The sequence below is a fragment of the Taudactylus pleione genome, unplaced genomic scaffold, assembly GCF_031769625.1.
Source record: "Taudactylus pleione unplaced genomic scaffold, aTauple2 ptg000061l, whole genome shotgun sequence".
Taxonomy (NCBI): Eukaryota; Metazoa; Chordata; class Amphibia; order Anura; family Myobatrachidae; genus Taudactylus; species Taudactylus pleione.
In genome coordinates this window covers 14145604-14169086 of record NW_028284463.1, presented here as the reverse complement: position 1 = coordinate 14169086, position 23483 = coordinate 14145604, and the positions used below count along the sequence as shown (strand labels likewise).

Sequence of the window (23483 nt, the reverse complement as noted above, 5' to 3'; positions counted from 1 at the left end):
ATATGGGGCTGGGTGGCAGATATGTGAGGGGAAGGGAGAGGCGCTCATGCTGTATATGGGGCTGGGTGGCAGATATGTGAGGGGAAGGGAGAGGCGCTCATGCTGTATATGGGGCTGGGTGGCAGATATGTGAGGGGAAGGGAGCATATCTCTTACATAATACGGAATGTATGGGGAGGGTAGAAGCAGTAACAGGGTATATGGGGCTGCAGGAGAGAAGGAAAGTATAATATGGTGGACGCTCAGTGTTCCCCAATGGTGTTAGAGAAGATTATTTATCATGACCATACATATCCTGTTCTCTCCATCACTGGATTATGGGGGACGTCCCACAACTGCTCAAAGTTGTCCTTAGCCACAAATCCATTGAACCTGTACAATTCTGTAAAGATATGGCTGGCAGAGCACATGGCTGCCTGGCACAACTGCTCTGCCAAAGCTCCATGTCGGGTCGCCTGCCGGTGAGCTTTCACATAGTAAGTGACAAGTGTTCTCAAACCAACATATACATTGCAAATGACAGATGTGACGCAGGCCAACCACATGGTTTAGGTACCATAGAGGGCCTAAACATCTTGTATCCTCCTATTGTCCTTTCTAACAGAGATGTACCGTGTTGCAATCACAGCCGGGATTTCATATGCTGCGGAGACGCGATTGTTGGTAAAATAGTACCCTCCCCTAACAGGACTGAGACGCCCACCGGAGCCATCGCAAACATCACCACAACTGCGTACAAATTCGCAGCCCATAAGCAGGTCCTCCGAAAATCGGCCATGTGAGTTGAGTAACCCTGGGATCACTTAATATGGCTCCAGCATCCAGGCACCCATGCTATCTACATAGGGGATCACGGGACGTCTGCTGTTATCCACCCCCAAAGCCGGTGTTTAGACAACCACTCCCCCCAAACGTTGCTTTCCAGTCAATCACACTGCGATCCTGGAAGGTATGCGTGCGGGATCGCAGAGGGGGCTTGGCGCATGCGCATTTTGATGCACAGATAATTGCTCAACTGCTTAACAAATGGTACAGCGTACATCTCTAAATGAGGCCCACAGATCTCCAATGATCCAACTATCTGATGACTGAAGAGCTCCCTCTTCCTCCATAGATGAATTATGGTGCAGGAATCACAATATCGAAGCTAACCCAGAAACCATTTTAGGATGAAATGATTGTCTTGTCCACAGAATCACCCTGTCCTCAAGAAAAATCTAATTGGATGACCCAAAGCCCCCCTCCCCCCCGCTTGCCGAAATGCTTCACGTTGTGGTGTAACTGGGATTCCATCACACTGACATCTGGCTGACCCCATCTCTACACAAGCCGATGGAAGATATCGCCATTCAGAACAGGTTTGAGGAGGAACTTGTCCTCGTGTTATACTGCCCGTCGCTTGGCCTGGCGCTTTACCAGTTCCCCCCAGATGTATGAAGGAGGGACCTCAGCAGGTATCGATGCCTGTTGTGATCCCTCCATTCCTGCTGGCAGCTGATTCCCCTATAAGTTTCTATTGGGGATGCGATGCTGCCAAATTGATCAACATACGGAACGTGATGCATTCCGGAGATTGACCCCCGCAGCTAACGCCATCTGTAGATAAGGTTAGACCAGGGATGGGGAACCTCAGGCCCTGGGGCCGTATAAGGCCCCCGGAATCATTTGGACTGGCCCTCTGAGTTTTTTCTGCTAGCCTTATCTGGCTAGCAGAGTGCATGGAATGTCACCCTGCAGTCAGAATCTATGCAGTAGTGCCATCTGGTGTCCTTAGGGCACTTCAGACGGTCACACCGCTGCCCTTACAGCTCCCCGGAGCATCCTGAGGATGCTCCGGGCATTGCTGTAATCACCAGCGATCGTGACCCTGCCCCAGTGTGATGTCACACGGAGGGGGTGTGGCCCACAAATAATGCTATATATAGATCATAATGGCCCTCGGCAAAAAAAAAGGTTCCCCACCCCTGGGTTAGACAATGTAGCCGATGAGCTACACATCGCATAATTAGCCGGCAGAGGGCTCCCCTGGAACCCTCCCCCGGCAAAGACAGCCGCACAGGTACAATCAGTGTGACTGTGTATGCGCAGTAGCCCCAACAGCTCTCTGGGGACATCACAGGGACCGGCTTCTTTCGGAGCCCCTGTCCAAATGTGTGGCGGATGACACATCCTGGCGCTATGATCGCATTTTGGTATGCGATCATGGGCGGTAATGTCATGCCCAGATCCAGGGGCAGAACTATGGGAGACAATGGAGGAGCCTGTCGCCAGCACTGAAGGGGCACCTCCTCCATTGCCCACAATATATTCACCCCACTTAGGGCTGTACATATGTACCTGGAATACCGTCACAGCCGCCCAATACATGGCACCTCTTCCCGGCCCATTGATGTCGCTGCTACTCATGCCATGACTCTGGCGCCTCCCCCTCACCTCCCCGTCACACTCCTCCCTTGCCGCGGACCTGTGCTGGGGGCCCGAGCATAAACGCGGCAGATCTTCTTCCAGGAGCTGGACATCAACAAGGATGCACCAGACGAAGCCGCGGGTAAGAGGGAATGGGAGGCGGGGGCCTGGGGAACCAGCGACTGAGTCTGGGGGCAGATCTTTGGTGGAGCAACTTCCCTGCATGTGAAGCAGTCGGCAGTAGACTGGGCATTTTGTGATTTGTAGTTCCATCATAGTAGTCTTGCAGTATCATGACTCAAAGCCACCACATCAGGTGATTTTCCTCCATCGGGATATCAGGAGGGCCACCCACCCCCATCAGGTGACTTTCGCCTTAATCAGGAGGACTCTAAGCCTCATGCTAATTGCACTATATCTGTGACTAACGCATAGCTGTATATACCTGAAAAAAGGGGAGGGATGTCCTGCAAATTTACTTTAGTAAATAGGCCTAATAGACCCAAATTCTATATGTGTATTTGCCAGTGACGAATTCTCTAGAATCCTCTCTGTGGACTTGAATAGACGTGGTAGAACCATCTCAATTTGTGGTATTATCACTAAGAATCCTGCTGGCTCCTGGCCATATGAGCTGAGATGTAGGGGGTAATATGCTGAGGATTCTTGGGGAGATCTCATTTTTCAAACACATCCTGTAAAAGGGACAGCTAGATGCCGATTGGTTGGCACTTTTTCCCTCTCCAAGGTTTGATACATATCCCCCTCAGTAAAAAAGGAGGAGGGATGGGTCCCTTTAACTACAACTAGGGGATGAGTAGTGAACTGTGCAAGATTAGAAATAGTCTGTGCTAGGTTTTTTTTCTTACATCGGTTGGTTCCATCAGATCACAGTGAACCTCCGAAGCACAGGCACCAGGAATCCCCATTTGATGCCGCAGGAAAAACAAAGATTGGTGCAGGTAGGCTGGCAAGGTGTCCTGATTGCACTGTTAGCCCTCCTGCTGTGCTCGTCACCCTGCTGTAGGTGTGTGATCACCATTGACCTCAGACATGCTGAAGACTATGGCAGACACTGTTCTCTTATCTGGTTCAGTGGTTCCCAAACTTCTTTGAATCGCGGCGCCCTATAGTACCAGCATTGTTTTCACGGCACCCTTAAGCCAAATGTTTGTTATTGAAAAATTCAGAAAAAAGAATGTTGTAAATTGTGCTACCTGTCATCCTTAGGGTCAGTCATATGGTGGTGGACAGGTTTGCTGTTCTGTTTGTCCACATATTTACATTACATTGACCATAAAATTTTTATTTTGTGCTAGACCACCAACCTGAGGGACCCCTGCGAGTGTCCTGATGCACCCCAGGGTGCCTAGGCACACAGTTTGGGCACCACTTATCTGGTTCCTTAGCAGGGAGTACACCAAGGCATAGGGAGACATCTAGTGGACAACATCGAGTACTACAAGAATTCAGCTCAGAAAAGTTCCTGCTCTTTCTGCTGGGTTTTTATTTTATATGGTCTGTAATTATAAGATCCCCATTATTATTGGCAACTACACAGAACCATTACCTTCATCAGAGGATTGAGCGCAGAACTCTTTACATGTTCTTGAAGGTGAACGTACAGTACACAGAAAGCAAACACACGATCATGTCCAGCGGTCATGCCAAATATGAAGTCGAGGTGCTGTGCAACGTGTGTGTTGCGTGACGTTCACATATGTAAGTATGTTTTAAACTGGAATAAACAACATTTTTTAAAGAAGAAGAAAGACTATGGGCAACAATCAAAGTTTTGTGGACACAGGAAGACTAATGTGTTTATATATTAATAACCGCAGCAGTACAACAGACTTTTTCATTTTTTTACAAAAATGTCCCTGTTATGTACTAACTCACACGCAGGGACAGTGGTAGCAATAACAACTGTCCCTACTATTTACTTGAAGATTATGGGCAATAATACAACTCAGACTGCGCCTTCAATTCAGTTTTATTGGAAATGAAGAAATTGCTGCAATTCTATAATACAGTATTTAAAAACAGTAGAAAAAGTGGGCTTAAAAATAAGGGCTGAAATGCGGAGTGTGGAAGGAGGGCAGGAGCGTACCTGGAGATCAGCTGCTGGGGTAATAACATGGATGGGGAAGGGTAAGACACCACGGCTTGTGAGATACAGCCGTGGTCCCGTGTTCATTGCATGCAGTGTTACATGTGAGTGGCGTGGAAGATGACCATGTCAGCAGACGCTCGCACTCACTGATGTACAAGATCCGATGACATGTTTCCTGGGTAAGCCCAACAGCTAGCAGGCGTTCCTGATAACTGCCAGGCCGCCACGTCTAGTCATTTACTAACTCTAAGCACCAACTTTATCATAGAATCATTTGAAATAATAATAATATACAGTATATACATGTCTGTCTCTCATCAATCCAGACATCCACAGACGGCCGAGGTAAGTACATTAACTACCGCCCTCCCCTGGATCAATGGTAGGTGACCTGTGGCTCTCAGCGTTTATTTATAGGGTCATAATGACTACAACTAAGCAGACATCTGGTGCAAAAGCTAAAGATGGGCTATGTTAGAGTAACAACACATAGCACAAAATCCAACTACCTATTTCCCTGTGAGCAAGTAAACAGCATAAGGGCCACACAAAGAATTCAGCATAGAACACCAAAGGGCAAAGGAGGTAGATGGACATAGGGTAGGGATATTGGGGGAACAAGTATCAAACCTTAAAGAGTATCCAAATTGCCCCTAATGTCCAATCAGCTTCTAGCTAGCATTGATCAAGTACATTCTATAAAATGATTGGTTGCTATGTACCAAGGTCTTTAGGTTTGATACTCCTAGGGGTAAATTTACTAAGATGGGAGTTCTATTTAAGAAGTGATGTTGCCCATAGCAACCAGATTCTACTTCTCATTTATTTAGCACCTTCTAGAAGATAATACCTGGAATCTGATTGGTTGCTATGGGCGACATCACTTCTTAATAGAATTCCCATCTTAGTAAATTTACCCCCTACCGTCTCTCAAGGGGGGAGATGTAACTGAGTGAGGGTGGGTGAAGAAAGTGGATGGAGTACAAAGGAGGGACTAAGAGGGGGTTGGGTGAGTTTTGAGGGAGTGTTTGAAGGATCTTTGATTGGAGGAGAGTCTGACAGGTCAGATGAGGAGCAGCGCAGGAGAAGTCTTGGAGACGGGAGAAGAGGCGCAGGTTGGAGGTGGAGAGGAGGCACTGGGGGTCTATGTCATGACAAGGTCAGAGATGTATGGAGAGGGAGAACTAGTGACAGCTTTGGAGGTGAGCAGCCTGAATTTGGGGGGGGGGGGGGGGGATAACGGGAGAATAGGCCAGGGTTTTGGTAACTTCATGAGTGAAGGAGCCATATTCTGGCAATGTTGTGGAGGAAGCGGGGACAAGACTGTGGGGGGGGGGGGGAACTGGAAGTGAGGCGTGAGGTTGGAGCCAGTGGTGCAGCGGACATGGAGAATGTGGGAGGGAGTTATGTTCTCCATCGTAAGGCATAGTAGGGGGGGGGGGAGATAGTGAGCTCTTATTTGGACAGGCCAAGTTTGAGGTGGCGTTGGGTCACCTAGGTGGAGAAAGCAGAGAGGCAATGAGGCACAGGAGGTAGGAAGGGACAGGAGAGAGGTCGGGGTAGGAGAGGTCCTGGTAGTGGAGGCCTGAGGAGCATAAATTTGCCTAGAAAGGAGGTGTGGAGAGAGAAGAGGGCTGAGCTGTTATTGTACTACAAGACCCAGCATACCATGCCAGAAAGGTCTGTGCCCTGCTCTTCCACGAAAAAGCTGGAGAGCCACGAACCATCTTCCCCTGATCCAGTTAAATATATTTATATTGATATATATGTACAAAGATACTTCACTAGCAGTTGCTTGTTTTCATCTTGTGATATCTATGTTTCACCTGTACATAAGGAGAAAAGCTTTTGTCTCTATCCGTAACGTTGTTTCCCTGGGGTGCCTGTTCTACCATGACACCATCTGTGGGTGTAAATATGACAGCTCCCCAGATATGTATACAGGATTGGAAGTAAATTAGAAATCCTTGGGTGTCATCTTGTAATCCTGATGGCCAGAAACAGGTAAATAATTTAATTTATTCTGTAGAAAATACTATTACCCCCCCAGCTTTGTTTTATATCGTCAGGAGTGGGGTCTGCTCACTGGGTTAGCGTCAGATTAAATTTCCACTATAGACTGCAATTGCAAATAGCGCCACCTACTGGACATACTGCTAAACACTGCGCGGTTTTTGATTCAATATACAGTACAGTAGGCTATAGTTTATGAACAATATACAAAGACAAGTACTGAGGAATGAGAGGCATATTCTCGCTCTTTGCCCCCCATAGTTACCTTAGTACATAAACACCAATGACCCCGTTTGTTGCGCTGTAACCTGCACGCGGTGTAATATTACAAGTTGGCACTGAAAATATAGAATATTACTGTTGATCCTAACTTCTGCTGCTGCGGTCATGCAACAGTCTAAGTACATCAAATATACTGCTAGAAAGCAATTAAAATAATGTACATAAAAATAAAACGTATAAAATCATTTGGGCGCGGTGCTCGAGACTCGGGCCTAGACCTCTGGTGCTAGGACAGGTGGTATATTTTGTCTGTCCGCCTTACAGGCTTATTCTCTGCTCAGGGAGGCGACAGGGCAGCTAGAAGCAGCATCGCCGGCCCCCAACTTATACTGATGAATGCAGATTTAAAGAGATATGTGGTTTTATGTGCAGAATAACTCACACCCACATAGCTTAAAAAGTATATAAATAAATATAAAACTTGGTTATAAAGAGGGTGTGCATCTGTAACGTCTCCCTAGTGGTTTGTTATACTATGGCTGGTGGGGGTCACATTATAACGTCATGTAGAGCAGGCTGCCTGGGTGGGCAATGGGTGGTGTGTGCACAGCTGAAGGAAGCATTAGATGGGTACAGATGAGGAAAGTCGCACCAGGGTGTCTCCTCGGAGAACATGGATTGGCTTCTCCCCCGGTGCCCCGAATGTTACAGTCCCAGAGAGAGAGCGGAAGATCCAGTGCAGGAGGACGACACGGGTGCAGATTTTACTAGCAGCTTCTACATCTGTCCTTAGGTCTTAGCAGGACCGTATGTCCGTGGCAATGTGTTGAAAGGCCTGCAGAATACGTGGCATCGGTCCAGGCAGAGGCTTCATCCGGCAGCGTTTAGTGTCATTTAGCAGGTCCAGACCTGAGACGAGAGGAAAATTCATTACAAATCAGTGGCTCTCATAAGAATGTGGTAGAACACGTGGCTTCAGGCACATGGAAGGTGTAAGTAAAGGACTCTTATTGGCTTCCTCTACAATGACAGAGGAGCCTATAACAACCACCATGCACATAGAGGGGCTTCTGTGCAGAAGATCTGGCCTTAATAGAAGGTTTCCCTAAACGATTACAATAATCCCTATGCTAAGAATGAATGCAGCTATTCTGTAGATGTTAGATAGGCAGCTGTGACATAGATCCTTTGCAGCTATTGCAGGTGACAGGCCCCAGGGAAGCAGGTCCTGGCCTGTTAGGCCATCGCTGCATGTAGTTCTGCATTTAGTGGCTTTCAGGCACCACAACACAAAATGATCACCACGACTCACCTTTACTGTACTGTCCACCGCTCCCGAAAACAGGCGCCCCCGTGACACAGCCAGTGCGGTCACACTGCCCTGATGTCTCAGCAGTGTCTGAGTGCAAATCATATTATCCATACTCCAGACCTGATGGAAGAAGAGGATGCACATTACGCACTGCAGCAGCCCTTATTCTCGTCCCCAAAGCTGCACCCTCCCCCACACCCCACCGAGCACAAACATGTACAAGACCAATACAGCAACTGAATCTAACCTCTATGTGGTCAGCGGACACAGAGGCTTGAAGGTGGTGGGCTTATTACTTGGCTTTAGGGAGAGGATGCGGGCTCCTGCCAAGGCCGTCCAAGCCCCTAAGGGGGAGATTTATCAAACTTTCTAAAGAGGGCGAGTGGGAGTGTAGCCCACACAAACCACAAATCAGGTATTCGCTATCATTTTATAGAATGGATTAGATATATGGATAGCTCCAATCTGATTGGTCATTATGTGCCACACCTCCACTGGCTCTCTTCAGATTTCAGGAAGGACTGGTGATGACGTTGCAAAACTCCCTCTGAATCTCCATGATAGAAAGTGCGCGTAATGTCGATGCCGCTCGGCCGATGCGATCTATCTGCACGAGTCCCAAGCGCACTGCACATGAGTCGCTGTGATTATCGCTCCAAGACGCAGATCTAAAATTGCGCACAGAGAGATGCAAACTCTATGGGTGTTTCAGGGAGGTAAGAAGGGGCATGGCTAGCCTGACGTTGGCGTTTTAGGGAGGTAAGAAGGGGTGTGGCTAGCCTGACGTGGACGTTTCAGGGAGGTAAGAAGGGGCGTGGCTAGCCTGACGTGGACGTTTCAGGGAGGTAAGAAGCAGCGTGGCTAGTCTGACGCGGGTGTTTTGCGGCCATCGACTGCGTCCAAAGACACAGTTGCACAGATTCTTGCAGCCATGTTCAGATAGCGATATTGGAACTACCTTAGGCTAGGTACAATCTTTGATGTTGCGACCGATGGTGGGTCTTAGTACGTGCCAAAGGGCGTCTCCGTAGACTGAGAATCGATAGCGACATTTGCATAAAAACTCAGACGATGTTGTATAGAAAAAAAAAAAAAAAGACGAGTCACGACTTTCACCTCTGAATCAGGCCCTAAGTGCAAGAGCCGATCAAGGACTGAGGACGTATAAGTGACAGCCACCACGGCCGGGCTCCCCCTGTGCTACAGGCGTACTTGGAGCAGAGCCCAGTACAATAAAACTGTATACTGTGATTAAATGCATCAGTGCACTGAGAAACAGATCCATCCTGGCGAGTTCAGCTCTTGACGCGTTAACACGTAAAACAAAAAGGAATATATACGCTTATCCGCCAGCAATCAGAGCGGCTCCAATGACCGTATACTGTATGGGATGTGTCGTACGGTGCAGCTGGCTACAGATGATGCAGCCACACTCATGGTTATGTAGTGACTGTAGGAAAACAAGCAGCAACCTACCCGTAGGGACCGGTCGTAAGAGGCACTGAAAACCTTGGTTTGGTCTGGCGTGGAGATGACGGCCAATGCATATACTGTCCCCACGTGGCCGGTTAATGTACGGACTTGCTCCTTAGATTCTATATCCCAGACCTAGAACAGGTAAGAACATATTATAGTCACTAAAGCAAATCTGTAATACTAAAATATAAAAAGGGCAATAAACTAGACAGACTGTGGTGTAAAATTTATTTATTCACTTTCAAAATATTCTCTGTCAGTATAAATCTCATGGTTTCCCTCATGGCCCTTTAGGAGAACGCCTGAGAGATTTGGCAAAAAAAACAAAGAGGACTGAGACAAAACCACAACTAGCAGAACTCTCCTACCAAACACAGCGATGTTCCAAGCCCATGATATAAATGCTGGTGTGTGATTAAACTCCTGTGTCTGCCCTGTGACTCTGCTCACTAAACTGCCGCCTCCAATAGGGAACGTCCCCCTTGGTCGCATGGGTAAGATCACATACCCAGATGTGCGAAATACTAAAGAAACATTTGGAGAGAGCACCGGTAAGATCAAAACTATGGAGTATATACAACATGTTCCCATTTGGTGGAACCGGTGTGATTTCGGTGACATAGCCGCTAAATTTAAAAGCGACAATTTGTTTAAGGCAAAACCAACCTGGTTGTACCTTAAAACAAAATTACTTTAAATTTAGAAGCTATAAATGCCTAAAATCACACTGGTTCCACCAAAGTCAGAACCTGTTGCATACACCCTTATAACGCTAATGAATCACTAGGTACGGTTCTCCTATTCTGAGGGATCGGCGTTTACCGATTCTCTAGACTCCGCGCTGCTAATGTTGGCATTCTGTAACCTGGACAACAGAGATCTCGGCTTCAGAAGATCCAGCATATGAGGTTGTGAGAAGTTGTTGTATCTCCAACTGACCTGTCACCAGTGACCCCCACTGGGCCAGAATAATAGCTGCCAGGATCACCGTATTTCCCTCTTATCGAAGAAAACTGAAGGTTTTGTCAAAGCATTGACTGCTTGGGGACTGCCTTTGGGAGATTGAGAGAATAAGGGGGAGATGTACCTAGCTTTCTAAAAGTTAGAGGTGGGGAGGTTGCCCATAGCTTCTACCTATCATTTTATAGAATGTACAGATTGGTTACTTCTATACTCTTTAGGTGGCTTAATACCTCCACCTCTATGACTTTGTAACGGGTCCTGGAGGCCACCATGTACTCTGTAAATCCTGCTTTTATAGCCGGTGTCCATAGACCAGTAGCTTATCGGAGAGAGCAAACTGAGGTGTCTGACCAAAATTCTTGCTACGGTCCTCAATGGCTCTATACAGCCACGGATGAGAGGCAGATAAATTATGTGGCTGAATAGATCACAGAAAGGACCTCGGCTATCTTCTCATACTGGACTTTGCCAGCCACATCATGCTTCACCACCAGCTGTTCTGGCCATAAATGTAGAGATCTGACCCAATATGCCACTGCTATAAGAAGTGTAAAAGCCAAGAATGAGTGAGGGCCTCATCCGTACAACTGGAACAGTCTCCCAAATGGAGAGCAGCATATTTAGTTAAACAGGCGATTTCCACATCAACCATACGGGCACCTTCCCAGTCTTTAATATGTTGTGTTAAATGCCTGAACTTCATCGATGAATACCAACACCTTATTGGGAGGTCTGCATTGCTATTAAACAATCTCGAGGATTATCTCGTAGACTGGAAATACTTCAGACTTCCTGACATATTCTCTAAACATTTTAGTTTTTCCTGGTTATCATGCTTTTTATGGTCTCTAAATGAACAATGTCTTTAGGCTAAAGAGCTCTGTATCCTCCCTTACTTTCCCTTCCTCCACCGAGGACATATCTGAAGAGGCACCTTGAACCTTATCTTTAGATCCCCGTGGTATCCCGAAGCCAGATAGAACTGAAGCTGAGGGTTTCATACTGTTGACTGCAAGGCACCTCTGGAATACTATCAAGTCCCAGAGAGGGTACAAGGCTTGGACATCAGTGACAGTACCCAGAATCTTCCCTCTATACTTAACACTGGTAAAACAGAAAAAGGACTTGTTCTAGCATTGGGCATGGTTGGAAAAGAGACCTGAACCACTGAGTCAGGACTTCTAGATATCGCTGGTGGGCTGGTACCAGAGTTAAAAGAGATGTCCAGCATATAGACTGGTTGCCCTGTAGAGCGTGAGGTAATAATCTGAGACCCCCACAAGGTAGTCTCCACCACCTGCTCTAATAGATGAAGCTTTAATAAGAATAAAGCCTTGCAACAGAAGACCGGGATTGGGAGGTCCCTTAAATACTTCTGAAGGTGGTCATTCAGGGAGATAAATCACTAGCCCTGATTGCAGGAGATACTATTTATGCTAACGTTTTGGGGTACAGGTTTTCTTCCTGCCTGACTGTTGGTGAGCGGTGTCACCTCTCAGGTGAAGCTACAGAAGACGGGAGATGAAGGAAAAGCTCTACAAAGTGGAATATCATCAAAGTTATGGAGGTAACCAGGTCTGACGTGGTTAGAAATGGGAGATTAGGACTCACATGGATGAGATTTTCATACGTTCCACACACTATATGATGGTTGGTGACTGCGATGGAGTACACACTTCCTCCTGACGTCTGCAGGACATGGACACATTCCAAGGTTCTGATGTCCCATATCTGGATGGCAACAAGAAGACTTAACTAAGAAACGGTATGTCTTAATTTGACCAAATTACCTTTTTGTTTGGTTGTGCCACGCTTTTCTACGTCTTGCCAACTTGGGTCTTGACGATGATGGGTCCCTATACCTGCTCTACCATCTCTTTTCCCCATCTCTCACCTTGATCGTCTGGTAGGAGCCACTGTACAAGTAATTCTGTGAGGCCACGAGCGCTCGCACCCAATGGTTAAGACCTGTCAGCTCCTTCTTCAGTTTTAAATCCGTGCCCACTATGTCCCAAACCTGCATGGATAAATAGGAAAATCAGATGTGACCCCCGAACACCCACTTATGTCCTGACATGGGGGTATAAAGTCCGCTAGCACATACGATTGTTGTATACTATTCCAAAAAGGCTAACTATTTTTCACTCGTGTCTTATGACTGTTGGGTAAATGTTCTGTTTTTAAAGGGTCAGAGGGGGGATTAATAGATGTTAAATTAATAATTGTGGTGGATAAGAGCAAACATAATTCAACCCACATGTGACAATGTTCTTTCATCAACTCTAAGCAGCCAATATCTACTAGTTTTCATCCTCGCACGCTGCACCTACCACCGCCATTGCAGTTCCTCTCTCCTGCCTTGGGCGTCACTATGCCCTGGTGCATCTTGCACACTTTGTTTTGTATCTCAGCTGTTTGCTACATCAGCTGAGTGTGCTAGAAGCACCAGAACAGAGAGGGACACCCCCAGGCAAGAAAGAGAAACTGCACGGGTGGTGAAAGATGCAGGGTGCTAGAATGAAGACAGTCTACCCCAATATGGGTAACGGTTAGTAATGTGTGTAATCTAAACTATTATACATCTGCAGGGACGCACAAACCTTGATTGCTTTCAGGGAGCCACTGAAGAGCATGTTGTGGGAGGACACTAAGGTGCAGACTGGGTTGTCGTGCGCCCGAATAGTGTTCACCTTCAGTAGTGCCTGGATGTCCCAGACCTAAACAGAGAGGCTGGGGTCAGAGAGAAGCTTGTAGTATGATTGGGGAGTGGCCATTCTGATCCTCGCCCCCATCGCTCATCCACGCACTCATCCAGGGTGTCGAACGATACTCACAATAATAGTGCAGTCTGCGGAGCCGCTGTACAACTTGCTCCTGCGGAAGGGGAGACGAAGGTGAGGAGGGGTCAATATGGCAGAACCTCAGGAAGAAATACTCAAAAATAGAGGTGGCCATCGATGGCTGAACCATCGATGGTCGATTATTTTAAACCACTACTAGGAAACCATTGATGGCTGAGTGCTGGGCATGTGCAGACCTCAGCCATGGGACTGGTGCTGCCGATGTTTCCACATAAACCATCGATGGTTGACGGCCATCCCTACTCAGGAACAAAAATGGTTCAGGTGCTGCGTGTATATATAAGTATGTAACAGGCATATTTAACATTATCATGTAAATAAATGAATCAAGTCGGTGTTTCTACCAATAGGAAAATGGACACGCATAAATGTCTTTTCAAAGATGTGTTGTTTTCTGGCCTCAGCAAACGTGTCCTATAGCGCAGGTTCTGGCTTCCGCAAAGCCAACTACACAGATCATTTAATCACCCCCAACGGGTAACAGCAATGAGTTTATCAATGATCGCTATTAACTATTCCTCTGCATGGCAGAAAACGTGGATAAATTACGGATATTTCTAACCCAGCTACTTATGATGGAGTTTTTATAGACACACATCCATTCAGTTTAAAAAGGGTCATTGGCTAAACACTGGCTTTCTACTTTCATCTGTATTTACTTATGTGGAGTTTATCCAGTTATCCATCACTACTGTTATACTTTTGTGCAAAAGAAAAGCTGATCAACAAAGTCTCCTGTACATCTGCTTTATAAGTGGTGTGGTCAGGACACGCTGACTCCAGCTCAGCCCTTGTAAAGAACACAGAGACTCAGGGATCATTGTTGCCTATGGTTACATCCCCTCCCTCATTCATATTATGGAACCCGCTCAGGATCGGCAATGTTACGCCTGGCAGAGTCAGCAAGGGGTCATTTATACTTGTGGTCTTTGGGTCTGATTTGGAACTGTAATCAGACTATGCAAATCTATATGCCTACATAAGGAAAGCGGCCGTCATCACCATCATCGGCACTTCCGCCGACCCCAGGCAAGATGCAGGAGATCAGTCTGAATTTGGCACCCACAATGCATACGCCCGACTACACGCCCAGAACACGCAGGAAACGGTTCTATGGTGCACAGCCGGCCAGAAACTCCTATTTACTAGCTAGGGGGAAGAAACGCTGCTCTACTCCGGTACAAAGCTCAGGGAATGTATTAATGCCTCACCCTTGTATACACAAGGCCAGTACGATGCCATCGTGCCCCTCCAGGGTCTTTTGGCACTTGTAGGTTGTGCAGGTGTCCCACACCTGGAAGAAGGACGACAGTGTAAGTGCAGTGCTGGTGGGATGAGGAGAAACTAAAGGGCCAATGCTGGAAATCTCTGGAGAAAGAGGTCTCTCACCTTTATGGTTTTGTCAGAGGAGCCGCTAAACAGCAGGTCTCCTATGGAATAGACGCACAGACACCACACGGGGCCTTGGTGCCCCACGAAGGTTCCCTTGCATTTGAATATCTGCTGGGGGTCATAGGCTGTGGAAGAAGAGGACAGAATAAGCCGTCAGTGGTAACGCAGCAAGAGGGCTGAATACACAGACAACTGCCGCAACATTTACTAACTGCTTAAAACACTTGACACTTACAGCCCAGAATCCCCATGTTCAGCCGAGCATTGATATGGGAGAGCTCATCCTGGTAAAGAGAGAAAAGACAGTGAGAGGTGCAGTGCGGGGGACAGACGGGGATCCGCGTTCAGGACGGTTACGTGACTTACATTCAGCATTGATGCATCCCTCCGGAACTCCATCAGGTCCTCACTCAGCTTGCTTTGGTTCTCATCCAAGACATCTGTAAAGAGGAAATCAGGAGAAATTAAACAACCTGAATTCTCCATAGTGATAAAATGGACGTGATTAGGTTACTGGAAGCAGCATAGCTAAATGACAGCCGAGGACGCGTGGATATGGCTGAGCAGGAGAGATCAGAGAGGCAGGGAATGCACGGCTGTTCCACAAATCAGACTTCTCTTCTCAGTCCTCAGACATTACACAACTTACTGAAATACAGTCACAAGAACTGCAAAACTAATGGACGCAGAGGGAATGAAACAAAAGGCAACACCTACAGCGGTTATTAGATCCATCTAGGCAGCCACGTCATCAATGAGCAAACACCGTCTACTTCTGACCTCACCCTACAGAGGAATCCCTAACACAGGGGCTTCCAAACTCGGTCCCCAAGGCACCTTAACATTCTAAGATTTTAGGATATCCATGCTTAGGCACAGGTGACTTAATTAGTACCTCAGTCAATCCAGTTTAACCATCTGTGCTCAACCATGGATATCCTTAAAACTTGGGACTGCTTGGGTGCCTTGAGGGCAGAGTTTGGGAACCCCTGGCCTAACAGACATTGGGGGAGATATAACAAACTTTCTAAAGAGTGGAGAAGTGGACAAGTTGCCCTCAGTAACCAATCAGGTAGCATTTATCAAGTACATTCTATAAAAAGGTAGGCAGAAGCTGATTGCTTGCTGTAAGGCGACTTCTGCCCTCGTTAGAAGGTTTTGATAAGTTTCCCCCATGGAAACAACCAAACAAACCACTTGTCTATGTAACAAGTTCCCTTCCCGCTACTTATAGATCCAGGCCTTCGGGGACAATGAGCTGGGCTAATCTACATGATACTGTGTATGGATTAAACGCGAAAATGCTACAGGACATTTGGCTCATTCACAGACTACTCAGGCTTTACGCTACAGTACATGACATACTGAGAGTGTTGAAATGTTAGTATGAAATCAATGATTAAGTTAATTGTTAAAAAGTAAATGCCAGCCATTCTAAGAAAAATCATGGTACGTTGGCAATGCCCACACAAATCTGATCTAAACTGCGGAGAATTTTTGGGTGTGGGTCTATCGGGAGTCAGCACTTACAAGCACCTGTCTGATACACGTTAAGGCTGCTCGGCTCCTGGCCGTCCAGTTTGGTGACTCAAACTATTGCCTACATTGGACTAGTACATTATCTTTCAGTAGCCCTGGTCTACATGTAGTGGCTAGCAGTGACTGGAAAGAGGGGGATGACTACCAGGGAAAGTGAGAGGAATATACAGAGCTGGCTTATGGACCTATGCAGAAATCTTTTGGCCTCCTCCAAGCACTGCGTTCTGTTGAGCTGACACCATGAAAGGTGGATTCTCTAATCCACCTTTCATGGTGTCAGCTCCACAAAACGTAGTGCTTGGAGGAGGCCAAAAGTCCATGTCCTACCAAACTTCAGCTCCAGGTTCTTCTCCAGCTGGTCGATCTTCTCAGAGAGTTTCCCCAACATGGAGCGTAGGAAAGCGATCTCCTGGTCCTTCTGCGTCATGGCCACCTGCATTTCATGGAAGCGGTCGTCCGTCTGCTGGAGGAACTCCTTCAGACCCTCGAACTTGCAGGTCTCTAGGTGAGTCTCATAGGTGTCCTGGTTCCCTATGAACGTGCACCTGGGTGTCAAAGGAAGGAGGGGGTGATACAACCATTATCTCTAGGTCGGCCTCGGAGTATATCACTGCCAGGAATTGTGCTAGATATAAATGCACCACATAACAGCAAGCCCAAGCAATAGCTTAACTCTATTTAATCATTATATGTTTAAACAATGATCATACTCGTCTCCACGAACAACCAGCATTCCAATCTTCAACAAAAAAACCAGGTAATAATTATCCAAAAACTGCTCTCAAATTAGCTTCTGGATCACGGGGAGTAACCCACACACTTCGTACACTTTTTTTTGGTGGGGAGGCAAAGAGCTTTTACTTTGTTCTATTGAACAGACGTTAATTTCATGTCGCCTCCCCATTCCGTTTTGTGACCCTGGCACATGGCAACATACACAGCAGAAACATCGCTTCATATTCCTGCCCGACATCAGATTTTGGGAAACTCCCTTAATTACAACCTTTGTTTTGCTTTCAGTGGCGAAATTAAATAGCTATCCCATCCCCCGGCCCATATTAGTAGGGGTTCATAAATTCCTGCTCAATTTTCAGCAGCCCCACTAATCTTTAGTGATGCAGGAAACAGATACTATGAATCGTCCTGGTTAAACTGCTGCAGTTCTCCAGGACTCTGGCCCTGATTCAGAGCCGGACGCTCTGAAAGAGCGCTCGCTCTGAATCTGGGCGTTTTTTTTTTTTTTGTGCGACCTCCTGGCCGCTCGCATAGCTGTGGGTGATCACCCACAGCTATTGTGTGCGGGCAGGTTGATGGGCGCGATGGTCTTGACCATCGCGACCATCAGGCTTTCGACGAGACCCTTGTGGTAAGGTCTCGTGGCCGCAAGCCCCAGAGAGCTTCTGGCTCTAATAGAGCCGGAAGCTCTCCAACTGACATCACTGGCTTTCTCATGGGAACGCCTCCGTCTGGGCAGCAACCCCCCCCCCCCCCGGCCCGCCCGCCCACCCACCAAAAGGGGGCGTGCTGTCACTCAACATCGACAGCACGCCCCCTTTGGTGCAAGACCCGGAGCGACGGATTGCCCGTCGCTATCCGGGTCTCGTGCATGCGCATGATGAAGCCGGCTCCGTCGTGCGCATGCGCTCTGGGCCACCATCGAACCGGTTGCGAACGCTCAGCGCTTGCGACAGAGTCTGAATCAGGCCCTCTATCCGATATAAAAAAAATGTGTATTATTAACGCTGCATGAGAAGTCTGAAGTGTGCTAGGTAATGGAATCAGTGTACGTGCTTTATAAAATCTGCAGATATGAAAGTCTGTACACGGGGTCACGGCCAATGCAATTACAACAAGCCTAACTGACATGCTGTGCTTTATTATTTCACCCTTTTGTTCTATCTGTGGTTCCCTTTGAGATGGAAAAAATAATTAAATTTTATCTGTTATAGATCCAAGGGGGCAGGAAGAATAAGAAAAATCACATGGGAAGTTTAGAATTTTTATTACCTACCCATATTTTGAATGAGGGCACTTTATGTGTTCACACTCTTTGAGGTGGGCTTCCAGGTTCATTTTCAGTAGCGGGGGACAGTTTGGATTATTAGGACAACGTACCGGTCGATAATCACAGCTGCCTTCATGGTCCCTGTGACGGAACGGAAAGGAGAAAAGGTTAAGAAGGACTGAAGTGTAAGATCGGATGGACGATCAACTCATATTCTCAGAAGTGGAATTGGATAGTTATCAGACACATCAAAGCTACTAGGCCTGATTCAGACCCGGACGCTGCCCTGATTTGGCGCACTCACCGGAACCACAGCGCACGTGTCGTGGCTCCGGTCCCAGTGTGGTGTTACCCGCTGCTTGATTGACAGGCCGGCTGGCATTTGGGGACTGTAACGGGGCACATTTTTAAAAACTGAGGCATGACGACACTTTTTTTGGGGGGGGCTGAGCCCAGCGACCGTCTTCTGATGCAAATTTGCTATCACCGGCAGCTTAGTTGTGATGGACAATCTGAGCAACTTTAGGGTTGCCCATATGTTCGATAGACAGCCCGTTGGTCGCGGTATCTTCCAACGCAGGCAGCATATCAGAGAAGCCCGGCAGTGTGCGCCATTTTACAAAAGATGGCTCCTGCTGCATCGGCAGAAATTCTCAGATCCACTGCGATCGAAGACGCAGCATGAACCGTACGGCGTCCACCTCTGAATCGAGCCCACAGTCCCCACCAAAAGCCTGATCACCATTTTAGGTCATTGGGCCAAGTTGGAGACCTATTAACACAAGCCCGTAATATACAACAATGTGGTTTTGGACTACAGGAACAAGGAAACATATATTTAGGATTTGAATTAAAGTTCTGTCCAGTAGTCGACGGTACAGAAATGAAATCAAACGGAGTATTTCTTCCTGGTAAAGAAATTCTGCGACGGCAGATCCGCAGTGCTGCAACAATGGCCTATACCGAGCGGCTCATGAGCGCAGCTTGCTCTCATTTCTGCCCGTCGCGAGTATAAACCAGGGGCGTCCAAACTTTCCTTCTTGGAGCACTGTATTAAGGAAAGGAAATTGGATGGGGTAGGGGTAAGGGATACAATTATTGTTCTCACACTCTTAAATAAATTTATTATATATCTTAAAATAATCCTATTTGTAATCATTTTGAGATGCTGTATTAGTGAGACTAATGGACTATTGAATTTGCAGGGGAGAGTCCCTGGTCTAGATTCTGTATTACCCTTCCGGTTATGTTATCTCTCCCTCTACTAAGATACAGGTGTGTCCTTGCTCATTTAGCTTCAAGACGCCACGCAGCGACATATCCCTGACGCGAGTGAGCCGCCAGGTCGGGTGCAACTCTGCTGGCGCCGGGCGTCTTTTTCTGCTGAAAATGCGTTAAAGTCACAGAGCGATGTCACTAGGACGCACCAGGAGACTGTGCTGGTTAATGTGATAGGTGACACTTGTATATCTGTGTGCGACTGAGACTGTAAATGGAACTTGGCGTGGAAAAAAAGTCCCCAGTGCCTGTTCTACCACAGAGAGTAGCAAGATCCCTATGCACCTCATGGCATAGTCCCTATTCTCCTCAGAAGCAGCCTCTGGAGCTTATTTGCCCTATGTCTGACGCTGCTGCTTTGCTGGAGACCCCGGGCTGGGTCGGGGGGATAGCCTAGGGGTGGGATACCTGGGCAGGCTGCTGGTTACATCTGGGGTGTTGCCTCAGCTCTGCATTTCTCTTGAGCAGGGCGAGCGCAGATGCTCACGCGCAGCGGTTGAGGGTGCAAGGGCGTATCGGCGGAGCGAAGACTCCAAACTGTGGTTCAGTCAGATTGCCGCACTGGAGCAGAGGGCATAGTTTGGACGCCAGTGGTATAGACGAAAGCGAGTATAGTGAAAACGTTTGTACGCCGTAATCCTCATATGTGGGTGTTTTCACTGAGGTTGTGGACTCCACTGTGGAGCATTTTCTAAGCAATGCAGGTTATATGTGTCAGAGCCAAATTACTCATGGACAGCCAGAAGGGGGCCCATTCAATTTCCCGCGAGTGCCGCCGCCTTTGCAGGGTGTGTCACAGCCTTTAAAAAGGACCAAGCAGAGAATAATTGCCATTAAGCGGAGCTTGCGGCTAAAAAGCATCACCCCCAAGGACTGGGATAGCTCAATGATCATTTTAGGGTCTTCAGAGTAGGCTCTCCCCGGTGCACTGCTAGGTGATTGGGTGTGGCCACAGAATACGGAAACTGAATATTTGGTAAACACTGACACTTTATCATTGGCAGAAATACAGTCAACCCTTTTGTAGTATTTTTGGTGAATACAGCTCTACCAAAAACCACATTAATCTATATATTTAGATCTATTCCAGTTTGATGTGAACAAGGCCTGAGTATGCAAACCTCTTTACAAGAAACATTAGGAGCACGCACGCTGGCATCATTAGGCTGGCAGTACAGTCCTGCCACACAAAGAGGAAACCACTCGGCTTGTGAGAGACTTACTTTCTGGCACTTAATTTAATGGTGAAGGGGCAGCCGTGGGGATCCACTTCGTACGTTGGCGGTTTGCCATTGGCGCAGGGCCGGCAACCGTATTTACAATGAATGAACAGTTCTCCTATCTGTTCTGCAACGGCGATGTTGTTCACCACCACCGTCAGTTTGGCATTATCCACCGGGCACTTTTCTGGCATGAGGAAAGGAAACGCACAGGATTTGTGGTCAAATATACATAAAGCAGATACAAAGCTCAAAAGAATTCTAATATGCAAAACAAAACTACAACAAATACATGAAACTATGTGATGATCACCAGTGATCTATATATATCCTAGTACTGATAATCACTAGTGATCTATATATACCCTACCAGTGATGATCATGAGAGAGAGAGAGAGAGAGAGAGAGAGAGAGAGAGATAGATATATATATATATATATATATATATATATATATATATATATTCTATCCTAGTAGCGGTGACCACTAATGATCTATATCTATCCATCACTGGTGATCATCGCTACTAGGAGAGATATATATATATATATATATATACACACACACACACGTAGCAATAATGACTAGTGATCTATATATATCCTAGTAGTGACCATCACTAGTGATAGAGATAGATAGATATATCTATCTATCCATCCAAGTAGCGATAATGACTAGTGAGATATATATATCTCCTAATAGAGATAATCACTAGTGATGTACATGTATCCTAGTAGTGACCATCACTAGTGATCTACAGTGCATCCGGAAAGTATTCACAACACTTCACTTTTTCCACATTTTATGTTACGTTACAGTCTTATTCCAAAATGGAATTAATTCATTTTTGTCTTTAAAATTCTACACACAATATCCCATAATGACAACGTGTAAGAAGTTTTTTTGAGATTTTTGCAAATTTAATAAAACAAACAGAAAAAAAAAAAAAAAAAAACTAAGAAATCACATGTACATAAGTATTCACAGCCTTTGCCATGAAGCTCAAAATTGAGCTCAGGTGCATCCTGTTTCCACTGATCATCCTTGAGATGTTCCTACAGCTTAGTTGGAGTCCACCTGTAGTAAATTCAGTTGATTGGACATGATTTTGAAAGGCATACACCTGTCTATATAAGGTCCCACACTTGACAGTGCATGTCAGAGCACAAACCAAGCATGAAGTCCAAGGAATTGTCTGTAGACCTCCAAGACAGGATTGTCTCGAGGCACAAATCTGGGGAAGGGTACAGAAATATACCTGCTGCTTTGAAGGTCCCAATGAGCACAGTGGTCTCCATCGTCCGTAAATGGAAGAAGTTCGGATCACCAGGACTCTTCCTAGAGTTGGCCGGCCATCTAAACTGAGCGATCGGGGAAGAAGGGAAGTGACCAAGAACCCGATGGTCACTCTGTCAGAGCTTTAGCATTCCTCTGTGGAGAGAGGAGAACCTTCCAGAAGGACAACCATCTCTGCAGCAATCCACCAATCAGGCCTGTATGTTAGAGTGGCCAGACGGAAGCCACTCCTTAGTAAAAAGCACATGGCAGCCCGCCTGGAGTTTGCCAAAATGCACCTAAAGGACTCTCAGACCATGAGAGACAAAGGTTTGAACTCTTTGGCATGAATGCCAGGCATAATGTTTGGAGGAAACCAGGCTAATACCATCCCTACAGTGAAGCATGGTGGTGGCAGCATCATGCTGTGGGGATGTTTTTCAGCAGCAGGAACTGGGAGACTAGTCAGGTTAGAGGGAAAGATGAATACAGCAATGTACAGACATCCTGGATGAAAACCTGCTCCAGAGCGCTCTTTACCTCAGACTGGGGCGACTGTTCATCTTTCAGCAGGACAACGACCCTAAGCACACAGCCAAGATATCAAAGGAGTGGCTTCAGGACAACTCTGTGAATGTCCTTGAGTGGCCCAGCCAGAGCCCAGACTTGAATCCGATTGAACATCTCTGGAGAGATCTGAAAATGGCTGTGCATCGACGCTTCCCATCCAACCTGATGGAGCTTGAGAGGTGCTGCAAAGAGGAATGGGTGAAACTGGCCAAAGATAGGTGTGCCAAGCTTGTGGCATCATATTCAAAAAGACTTGAGGCTGTAATTGCTGCTAAAGGTGCATCAACAAAGTATTGAGCAAAGGCTGTGAATACTTATGTACATGTGACTTCTTAGTTGTTTTTTTGTTTAATTAAATTTACAAAAAAACATTTTACACGTTGTCATTATGGGGTATTGTGTGTAGAATTCTGAGGCCAAAAATGAATTTATTCCATTTTGGAATAAGGCTGTAACATAACAAAATGTGGAAAAAGTCAAGCGCTGTGAATACTTTCTGGATGCACTGTATATATACCCTACTAGTGATCTACATATACTATATCTATATATCCTAGCAGCGGTGATCAATAGTGATGTATATGTATCCAAGTAGTGATGATCATTAGTGATCTACATACAAATTATATATATATATATATATATATATATATATATATATATATGAGGTCCGGCACTCCATTCAAAGATAGTTGTACTCCACAAGGTGCCATCACATAAAAATCAAATACATAGTCCAAGGTGCGGCACTCTTGTTATAAATAATTCATACACATCAGGTCATCAGGATGTAACGTTTCGGTTTATCACCGTCTTCAGAACACGTTCTGAAGACGGT

At 46.5% G+C, this 23483-nt stretch overlaps 1 protein-coding gene across 2 annotated transcripts in view; it reads right to left on the bottom strand.

Annotated features, from left to right (window-relative positions):
- Nucleotides 1-4381: 4381 nt before the first annotated feature.
- TRAF7 (TNF receptor associated factor 7) overlaps nt 4382-23483 on the bottom strand; it is a 52156-nt gene continuing 33054 nt past the window's right edge. For both annotated transcript variants that reach the window (XM_088464775.1, XM_088464776.1), the window contains exons 8-21: nt 20804-20987; nt 18309-18443; nt 16625-16842; nt 15125-15198; nt 14994-15042; nt 14756-14883; nt 14578-14660; nt 13340-13379; nt 13106-13222; nt 12400-12522; nt 12117-12236; nt 9543-9674; nt 8067-8186; nt 4382-7663 (exon numbers count right to left, since the gene is read on the bottom strand). In XM_088464775.1, the coding sequence (XP_088320901.1) occupies nt 7649-7663; nt 8067-8186; nt 9543-9674; nt 12117-12236; nt 12400-12522; nt 13106-13222; nt 13340-13379; nt 14578-14660; nt 14756-14883; nt 14994-15042; nt 15125-15198; nt 16625-16842; nt 18309-18443; nt 20804-20987 (1538 nt within the window). In that variant the 3' untranslated portion in view covers nt 4382-7648. The remainder of the gene's footprint in view (nt 7664-8066; nt 8187-9542; nt 9675-12116; nt 12237-12399; nt 12523-13105; nt 13223-13339; nt 13380-14577; nt 14661-14755; nt 14884-14993; nt 15043-15124; nt 15199-16624; nt 16843-18308; nt 18444-20803; nt 20988-23483) is intronic.